General features: G+C 45.0%; 1 protein-coding gene across 1 annotated transcript; it reads left to right on the forward strand.

Annotated features, from left to right (window-relative positions):
- The first annotated feature begins 5152 nt into the window (after positions 1-5152).
- LOC117814367 (translation initiation factor IF-2-like) lies at positions 5153-7713 on the forward strand. The gene is made up of 4 exons (XM_034685651.1): positions 5153-5187; positions 6062-6320; positions 7265-7384; positions 7494-7713. Exons 2-4 carry the CDS (start codon positions 6076-6078, stop codon positions 7528-7530), a joined length of 402 nt encoding a protein of 133 aa, XP_034541542.1. The 5' UTR covers positions 5153-5187; positions 6062-6075; the 3' UTR covers positions 7531-7713.
- Positions 7714-10179: the final 2466 nt, after the last annotated feature.

Raw genomic sequence — 10179 nt, forward strand, 5'->3', positions numbered from 1 at the left:
TGATCCATACACACAGAGTGAGGAGGTGATCCATACACACACAGAGAGTGAGGAGGTGATCCATACACAGAGAGTGAGGAGGTGATCCATACACAGAGTGAGGAGGTGATCCATACACACAGAGTGAGGAGGTGATCCATACACACAGAGTGAGGAGGTGATCCATACACAGAGAGTGAGGAGGTGATCCATACACACAGAGTGAGGAGGTGATCCATACACAGAGAGTGAGGAGGTGATCCATACACACAGAGTGAGGAGGTGATCCATACACAGATAGTGAGGAGGTGATCCATACACACACACAGAGTGAGGAGGTGATCCATACACAGTGAGTGAGGCGGTGATCGATACACACAGAGTGAGGAGGTGATCCATACACAGATAGTGAGGAGGTGATTCATACACACACAGAGTGAGGAGGTGATCCATACACACACAGAGTGAGGAGGTGATCCATACACACAGAGAGAGTGAGGAGGTGATCCATACACACACAGAGAGTGAGGAGGTGATCCATACACAGAGAGTGAGGAGGTGATCCATACACAGAGTGAGGAGGTGATCCATACACACAGAGTGAGGAGGTGATCCATACACACAGAGTGAGGAGGTGATCCATACACAGAGAGTGAGGAGGTGATCCATACACACAGAGTGAGGAGGTGATCCATACACACAGAGTGAGGAGGTGATCCATACACAGAGAGTGAGGAGGTGATCCATACACACACAGAGAGTGAGGAGGTGATCCATACACACAGAGTGAGGAGGTGATCCATACACACAGAGTGAGGAGGTGATCCATACACACAGAGTGAGGAGGTGATCCATACACACAGAGTGAGGAGGTGATCCATACACACAGTGAGTGAGGAGGTGATCCATACACACAGAGTGAGGAGGTGATCCATACACACAGAGTGAGGAGGTGATCCATACACACAGAGTGAGGAGATGATCCATACACAGAGAGTGAGGAGGTGATCCATACACACAGAGAGTGAGGAGGTGATCCATACACAGAGAGTGAGGAGGTGATCCATACACAGAGAGTGAGGAGGTGATCCATACACACAGAGTGAGGAGGTGATCCATACACACAGAGTGAGGAGGTGATCCATACACAGAGAGTGAGGAGGTGATCCACACACAGAGAGTGAGGAGGTGATCCATACACAGAGAGTGAGGAGGTGATCCATACACAGAGAGTGAGGAGGTGATCCACACACAGAGAGTGAGGAGGTGATCCATACACAGAGTGAGGAGGTGATCCATACACACAGAGAGTGAGGAGGTGATCCATACACACAGAGAGTGAGGAGGTGATCCATACACCGAGAGTGAGGAGGTGATCCATACACAGAGTGAGGAGGTGATCCATACACACAGAGTGAGGAGGTGATCCATACACAGAGAGTGAGGAGGTGATCCATACACACAGAGTGAGGAGGTGATCCATACACAGAGAGTGAGGAGGTGATCCATACACAGAGAGTGAGGAGGTGATCCATACACACAGAGTGAGGAGGTGATCCATACACAGAGTGAGGAGGTGATCCATACACAGAGTGAGGAGGTGATCCATACACAGAGAGTGAGGAGGTGATCCATACACACAGAGAGTGAGGAGGTGATCCATACACACAGAGTGAGGAGGTGATCCATACACACAGAGTGAGGAGGTGATCCATACACACAGAGTGAGGAGGTGATCCATACACACAGAGAGTGAGAAGGTTGAGGATAGTGAGGAAGAAAATGTCAGCGAGGAAGTTGAGATGGATGCAGGTATGGTTAATAATGTGTTCAGGATTTGTGTGTTGAATTGTCATTGCTTCCTGCAGTGTATAATAGACAGGAACAGTGGCCCCAAAACTCAAAATGAAGTAGTTATCTACTCATCACAATGCCAGTAGAATGTGGAGATAGCACCAGAGCTACTTCACAGCAGCTGACATTGAATAATGCATCATACACACATACTAATGTTATTGTTTTTTGTTCCTTTTTAAGATCCAGATTATTTTAATGAAGGTGCACAAGGTGTTGGAGGGAGGAAGCGGAAAAATGCAGAAACCTGGAAGAAAGCGGTGCAGAAAAAAAAGAAGAATGCTGGGACAGTCCTACATTGGAAGCAAAAGGTCAGAAGAGGTAACACAGGAGAGCAGGGTGATGGGACCTGGATGCCAGTCGTCTTCCTGTCTTAAATCGTCCAAGCATCACTGCAGTGAAGTCACAGAGGCAGACAGGGAGGAGATTTTTAAATGTTTTTGGTAGAATATGAACTGGGATGAGAAAAGAATGTATGTGCGTGGTTTGGTAGATGTTACACCAGTTCAGAGGAGAAGGGGCTCTGAAAATTCCAGAAGGTCATCTACCCTTTTTTTCTTTTTAAAAATTCGCGGACAGAGAAGGAGAGTGTGCAAAACAATGTTTTTACCCACACTTGGGATAAGGGAGTGGTCTGCTCTTAGCTGGGTGAAGGACAAAGTAAGTGTACAGAAGAAAACAGCATCATGCAACAAAGGTGATGCTCATGAGTTCATGAAGACATTCCTACAGGATCTCCCACTACTGCAGGTCATCAACATCCAAACAGTATGTGGAGCCTCTCTTTCAGTCGATGAATGATTTACACCAGGTCTACATTCGAGCTGCTGAGGACAAGAGACTAGGACCATTATCAAGGCAGGTTTTTGCTGAGGAGTTTAAACGCCAGAACCTGGGTCTGTATCAGCCGAAAAAAGACCAATGTGACACTTGCTGCTCCTTCAAGGCTGGCAACTTACATTTAATAAAGTCAATCCTACCCTCTTCATCTCCTCCTTTACCAATGATGCAGATCTGAAGTGTGTTGCAAACTAAGAAGTTCATTTATTTAATCTGAAATGGAGGTAGTGCTGCTGAACGTGAAACACTGTTATGTTGCGGGTCAAACTGACCCATGTTAAATTTAAAGAAAGTATTTTTTCGCAGATAAACTTCTTCAGCTTGGCTTCAAGCTGGGGTTGGTCGTCAGATTTAGATCCACTTTTTGTTCTCCTGGTTAAAATGATCTTTATGTCCTGATGGTAATCAATACATAATGTGTTCTTAAAAAAGAGGTAAAAAAAGCTGCTATCTACAGCCGGAGTAAACCTGGGAAAACACCAACCAATCACCGCTTTTGGTAGGTAGGACTGTGTTCCCGGTCTGAGCCTTCTAGAGCCAGGGGGGTCTGAATGTGTTCAAGTCCTTTTATGACAGTTCTATTCAAAGCTGTGACTTGAGGCAAGATGAGGAAGTGTAAATAATAGAACTCCTGCAGGCCACCGCCAGTCGAAGTTAAGCTACTTCAATGATTAACATTTCATTTCCGGTTTCACAATAAAAGTTCCCTCATGTTAAGTAGTCCAAAAAACCTTACTTTGAAAGGGCTATAACAGGAAGCAGCATGTTGTCAGGTGCAGTAACTTCACACTTTGAATAAAGTACCTGTAGATGTCTAAATTATGAACAGAGGAGGAGGAAAGGAAATTCAGATAATACAGATTTAGTAAGAAGCTACAAAAAGAGGATTATAAAATAATCTTCTGTGGTCTCAGCAAGGGCGTAGGTTTGATTTCTACATTGGTTGTAATTGGATGTTAACTTCCTGTGAGCCCCATCAAACAAGTCTGCAATGCAACACTCAACTCATGTTGGAGCCTACTTTAAAAGTTGAAAACATTGACTCACAGTATGTAGTCCATACTCGTCTGAGAGGATGTTTCTGTACAAAAAGGTAAACCCTGCAGAGAACATGATGATGATGATGATGATGATGATGATGATGATGATGATGACAGGATTATGGGTTTAAGTTAGAGAGTTTTTAACATTACTTTGCTCCACCTAGAATGTTTCAAAGCGACGGCCTTCTTTATTTTGCATGCAGTCATCTTCAGTCTTCAGTGTGCCTTTTGCTTAACTTCCCTATTTGTACCTGACTGTATGTCTGACTGGAGTCTCTGTTGCAGAGTTTTAGCCTGTTTCTGTTGTGTTCGTTTCACCTTCTTTATTAAATCAAACTGCATACACTACCAGTCAAAAGTTTGGAAACACCTTCTCATTCAAGGGTTTGCATTTATTTTAATTATTGTAAACACTGTAGATTAATACTGAAGACATCAAAACTATGAAACAACATTTATGGAATTATTTCATTTTTTTTAAAAAGTGTTAAACAAAGCAGAATCTGTTTAATATTTTAGATTCTGTAAAGTAGCCCCCTTTTTCCTTCATGACAGCTTTGCACACTCTTGGTATTCTCTCAGTCTGCTTCATGAAGTGGTCTCCTGGAATGGTTTCTCTCAGTCTGCTTCATGAAGTGGTCTCCTGGAATGGTTTCTCTCAGTCTGCTTCATGAAGTGGTCTCCTGGAATGGTTTCTAATGAACATGAGCCTTGTCCAGAGTTCATTAGTAGAATGACTTGCCTTCTTAATGTGTGTGAGACCATCAGTTGTGTTGTTCAGAGGTAGGGTTAGTACACAATGGATAGCTCTATTTGACTACTGTTGTAATCCAGATTATGGTGAAACCAGATTATTTCATAGTTTAGATGTCTTCAGTGTTAATCTACAATGTTGAAAATAATTAGAATAAATAAAAAACATTGAATGAGAACACTCAACTCATGTTGGAGCCTGAGACCACAGAAGATTATTTTCTAATCCTCTTTTTGTAGCTTCTTACTAAATCTGTATTATCTGAATTTCCTTTCCTCCTCCTCTGTTCATAATTTAGACATCTACAGGTACTTCATTCAAAGTCCACCTCCCCCTGTATCAGCATGAAATGGTCCAGCCCAGCCTGACTCGCTCTAATCAGCTGTGCTGCAGTCAGACAGAAGTTGCACAGTGCACAGAAAGGCAGCTAAAAGGTCTGGAAAGACAAAGTCTGGGTCCCAGAAAAGGAGGGAAAGAAAGGAGAGAGAGAAGAAAGGGCGACAGTATGTCACCCAGTTCTTCTCCAGGAAAGGTTGGTATAGTCTTTGAGTGGTTCAAATCAACCTGTTTGCTAGTTTGATGTCCACAATGAGATGAACTACGTTGTAGCTAATTATACTAAATGGGTTTCCCCGCCCTCCCTACCAGACTCAGCAGCTGATATGTCAGCAGGTGACCTGTCTCCCCACAACTCCCCCCAACCCCATGAACAAGAAGGTGAGCAACGGAGCATGTCAATTAGCATTATTGAAGGGGGTCTGTGTGAATCTCTTCTTTCTCTCTCTATCTGTACTATTACTAAAGCCTCTAAAAACAAAGCTATAGCTAAGCTACATAAGCTACAGCCTATAGTCTGTTTTGGATGCTGGGCAGGTTGAAGCATTGAGGGATTTAGTCTGTTTTAATGTCACGTCTGGGTCGATTGGATCCTGGAGATGTGGTTACAGCAGTTGCACAGGGTTCTTGTGGTCTTTGGTGATGGGGTCCAATGTGATATTTTTTCATGGGGCCCAAAATCCCTGGTGGCGCCCCTGCTGTGGTGTAAAGCTTGTTGAAATCAAGCGTAATCCTCAGGTCTTAAAATATGAAGACCATGTGGGGGTGGTAAAAACTGCGGTTCCTCGAACGTCCACTAGAGGCTGGCTGCAGAAACACAGGAAACCACATACACACCCATTCAAAGAAGACGATCTTTACAGCAGAAATAAACATGTTTACAGCCTGGTTCAAAAAACAGTTTAGGTTTGAATATCTCATTTCTCTCTCAGCACACACTGTACGGGGTGAATTATTCTATAACTGAATATTTATAAAGATAGTACACTAACGAGCTTTGCCCAAATATGGGCATGCCTGACTTGATTGACAGACGGTCACCCTGTAGCTGTTAGTGTAAAGGCTAAAGGTCCGCCTCTTTACCTCAGACTAACTTGGACGAAGTTAGGTTGAGTTCAGCATTTCCAATATGGCACCCGCCAACGATCTTCAAAACAGCGCTTCAGGAACAGATGGGGGACGTCACGGAGACTACGTCCGTTTATTCTACAGTCTGTGGTTGTAATGATGAACATGTTGTTGTGTTTGTGTGAAGGTGGAGGCTCTGCTATGAATCAGTGTGAGGACGGAGAGGAGGGAGCCCCTCCCTCTAAAAGCACTCTGTGTGAGGAACATGAAGCTCAGAGACCTGGACCTGGACCTGGACCTGGACCTGGACCTGGACCTGGACCTGGACCTGGACCTGAATCTGGACCTGGACCTGGACCTGGACCCAGCTGTGTGTCCTTCAAGAGTGATCGGTCTAAGCGTGGATTCATTAACTTCAAAGATGGCCGTCAGTCTGCTGATAAAAGGTAAGAAGGTTAAAGGTTTGTGTCCGTTGTCTTCAAACTGTCCTCAGGACGGTTAAAAGAAGTCAAAGTGTCCCCCTGAAGGACATTTCTGACACAATCCCTTTAACCATCTTTATCTACAATACTCAGAGACACTTTCTACAGAACTTAGAGGTCTTAACTTTTTCTGGTGTTTACGAATCTTTCATTATCAAAGATAAGAGACCATGAAGCGGTAGGGCCGGGTTCGAGTCCAGCCTCCGGCCTCCTTCCCCCATGTCATTTTCCCACTCTCTCCCACTTTGCTATACTGTCCACTGACCCTCTATCAATAAAGGTGTTAAAGCCCCAAAAATATATAAAAAACAGTTTAACAAAAAGAGACATAGACCAGCACCTAGACCCAGATGTGTGTCCTTAAAGAGTGATCGGTCTATGGGCATACGTGATGACTTCAAAGATGGACGTCAGTCTGATGGTCTAAGGTAATAATCGATCACAGAGTTTTTATCAGAATCAAACATTAGAAAAGTTTGTAGTAAATTTCAGCAGCACTTAAACCTGGAAGATTTTCAGAGTTAAGAAGAAGAAGAAAGGTACTTTATTAATCCCCAGGGGGGAAATTAAATTTTTTCACTCATGCTATTTTTTCGGCATGCTACACCTACATATATACATACAAATGCACACACATGCAGTGAACATGCTGAGGGAGAGATAGTGAGGATACTGCCGTCAACCAGCGCACCCCGAGCAGTTGGGGGTTAGGTGCCTTGCTCAAGGGCACCTCGGCAGTGCCCAGGCAAGTGAACCAGCACCTCTCCAGCCACCAGTCCACTTGCCAAACTTCGTCCATACTGCGACTCGAACCGGCTTCCCTTCGGTTCCCAAGCCAAGTCCCTATGGACTGAGCTACTGCCGCCCCTCAGTTCATGTTTGTTCATCAGTGTTTGTGATTCTGTCAGGGTCCCACTTCAGAGACCAGACTCTACTGGATCTGGACTCAGCTGTGTGACCTTAAAGAGTGACTGGTCTATGGACAGACGTAATGACTTCAAATCTGGAGCGATGAGTGCTGATGAGCGGTAAGCCTCTCAAAGTGAACTTCCTGTTGTTGTGTGTGAAACATTTGTAACTGTGGTCGGTGTTTTCTCTGTGAAGGTGAACATTTGTCCCTCGTTGTGTTTCTATCAGGATCAACAGCAGTAAACAGGATTGGAGGCAGAGATAACTGTACTCAGCATGTAGTATCTTCATGTGTGTCCTGTGTTTGTAGGAGGATCCAGCAGTGTTTCTACCAGGATCCACTACATAGAATCTATCACACCAACACTGTGTGTCATTATATTATATACACTACATGATGTTCTATTTGTTCCACAGAGTTCAGAGATCAGAGGCTCCCATTGGTCAGTCTGCCCAGCAGCATCAAACACAGCTGGACTCCATATTGATGGTGAGTAAATGTACAAACACAGCTCCTCCTGAGAATCAGAGCACACACTCATTCTGTTTGGATGTTTCCTGATCGCAGGAATTTAGCACTTTGCAGCATTTAGCTGCTGTAGTAGTAGTAGTAGTAGTAGTTGTAGCAGCTGGAGTCTGGCACGTCCACAGCAGCAGAGATCCAGAGGAACCTACGGGACAAGGGAGCTCAGGGACTCCAGAAAGGTCTATGGTTAGTAACTTTAATGGGACAGGAAGAGTTAAAGTAGGAGACAGGCAGAGAGAGGAGAGAGAGGGAAAGACAGGATCCCAGTGTGTCAGTCTAAGCCTATAGCAGCGTAACTAAGAGCTGGTCCAAGCCTGATCCAGCTCTAACTATAAGCTTTATCAAAAAGGAAAGTTTGAAGCCTACTCTTAAAAGTAGAGAGGGTGTCTGCCTCCCGGACCCTGACTGGTAGATGATTCCAAAGGAGAGGGGCCTGATAACTGAAGGCTCTACCTCCCATACTACTTTTAGAGACTTTAGGTACGATGAGCAGGCCTGCATGCTGGGAGCGTAGTGTTCTAGAGGGGTAATAGGGCAGGATCCACAGACTAAATCCTGAAGCAGCATTGTGATCCAGTCTCCATGCTGGACTCTGCAGACCAGCAGGCTCTCTGTCTGTCACAGATGATCTGATGTTCTATTTTGTTCCAGCTGCTCCAGGAGAACATCATCAGTTTTGTAAAGACCGAGCTGAAGAAGATCCAGAGGGCTCTGAGTCCAGATTACCCAGAATGCTTAGAGAGTCCGAGGGAGGATGAGGATGAAGAGCAGAGGAGGAGCAGAGAGGCCTTTCTGGAGATCACTCTGCACTTCCTGAGGAGAATGAAGCAGGAGGAGCTGGCTGACTGTCTGCAGAGCAGTAAGAGGATTTGAACACATTGAACATGATGGAGAGAGGAAATGGAGATGTAACCCTTCTTCTCTACACTTCCAGCCATTGTTGCCTCTCTATACTCCCCGGGGACTCTGCGTTGTGTTATTTTTGGAAAATGTGGGGATTTAGTGCGAAGAGAAACACTGAGTTATCTCCACTTCGTTTGCTTCGAGTTCCACCTCAGAGACTTCTGCTGCATCTGACTCAGGGCCCGATCTACTAAAGGGTTGCATGTATAAAAACGCGCGCAAAGCTGACGTATTAACCGGGACCACCGAGGATTGTGTCTTTCAAATGAGCAAAATAGCATGCGCTATCCATTTAGCATGTTTGCCTTCATGAATATGCAGAACACATGCAGATCATCAGGACGCGCAAAATACTGGGAGGAGGAGATGCAAATATAATCATTTAGCACACGCAATGTGATTTATCAAACCCTGAAGCAGATAGCGAGCTCTGTATTTGCGTCTATATTTAGCACGTTTGAAAGACAGGTGCAAACTGGCACAGCGTTATGCACACATGGCTGCGGTCACTGTAAAGCTCATCATAACATCGCTTTACAACATGCCCACAACAGCTGGGCTTATAAACATTACTACATGTTTTAGTCAATCAAACCAAGAGAACAAAATAATAATAATAAAAAAACAAAAACAACACAAATTCAAAGCAGTTCAGCACCACGGATAGCGACCGCATCATTCTGACACCCACTTTAACTTTTTCATATAATGAGAGCACAGTAGGTCACTGTATCAACAGCTGTAAAGTTTAGTCAAATTGGCACAGCGGCCCACATGTTCACATACAAACAAAAAATCAATATGAAGTACTCGGCCTACTCACCACTGTCTGGACGAGCCTTAAGCTCCGCGGACTTGTCCACGATGCACTGTATGTCCATTTTCTTTGATCTGTCATTCTCAATAAATAACATGACATGTCCACTCAGTCTCTCCTGTCCCATCGTGCTCATCAAGGGGTTTTTAGTTAGTTTTAACTTGGAGAATGAGCGCTCACTGAGCTGCGCCAGGCAGCTTGGTGTAACTCCTCATCTCGTGCTTGCAGCAGTGTGTTGGGGTGAATTGACTCAAACATGCTCCCAGTTCCATTTAAGCTGGTGAATCTTTGGGACAGTTGCTGGATGATGATATCAGGCATTAAAAACGTTCATCAGAAAGTTGCTCCCTGGGACAGTGAGGCCACTGTCTTCATCCAAGTGACGCCTAACTTTTCTAGAGCAAGAGTGGCAGACTAAAGGCTGATTTATACTTCTGCGTCGAACTGACGGCGTAGCCTACGCCGTAGGTCTGCGTAGCTCCCGTACCTACGCAGAGGCCTACGCACGTAGCTGACGTGCACCTCCTCCAAAATGTAACTCCGCGTAGAGCCGACGCGGACCGCAAGCTCTGTGATTGGTCCGCTCGGCGGCTTTGTCTTTCCCGCATTCACAGCACTTCCGGGATTCCGGACATCGGCCGCACATCGGCCGTGTATTTCATCTCCTC

This window comes from Notolabrus celidotus, chromosome 6 (genome assembly GCF_009762535.1).
Source record: "Notolabrus celidotus isolate fNotCel1 chromosome 6, fNotCel1.pri, whole genome shotgun sequence".
Lineage (NCBI taxonomy): Eukaryota > Metazoa > Chordata > Actinopteri > Labriformes > Labridae > Notolabrus > Notolabrus celidotus.

What these genes read in the sequence shown, in the direction of transcription:
- LOC117814367 (XM_034685651.1), top strand. Translation starts at nt 6,076, where the DNA reads ATGAATCAGTGTGAGGACGGAGAGGAGGGAGCCCCTCCCTCTAAAAGC. An exon ending in CGTCAGTCTGCTGATAAAAG is followed by an intron (nt 6,321 to 7,264) that starts GTAAGAAGGTTA and finishes TGATTCTGTCAG; the next exon opens with GGTCCCACTTCAGAGACCAG. An exon ending in GCGATGAGTGCTGATGAGCG is followed by an intron (nt 7,385 to 7,493) that starts GTAAGCCTCTCA and finishes TGTTTCTATCAG; the next exon opens with GATCAACAGCAGTAAACAGG.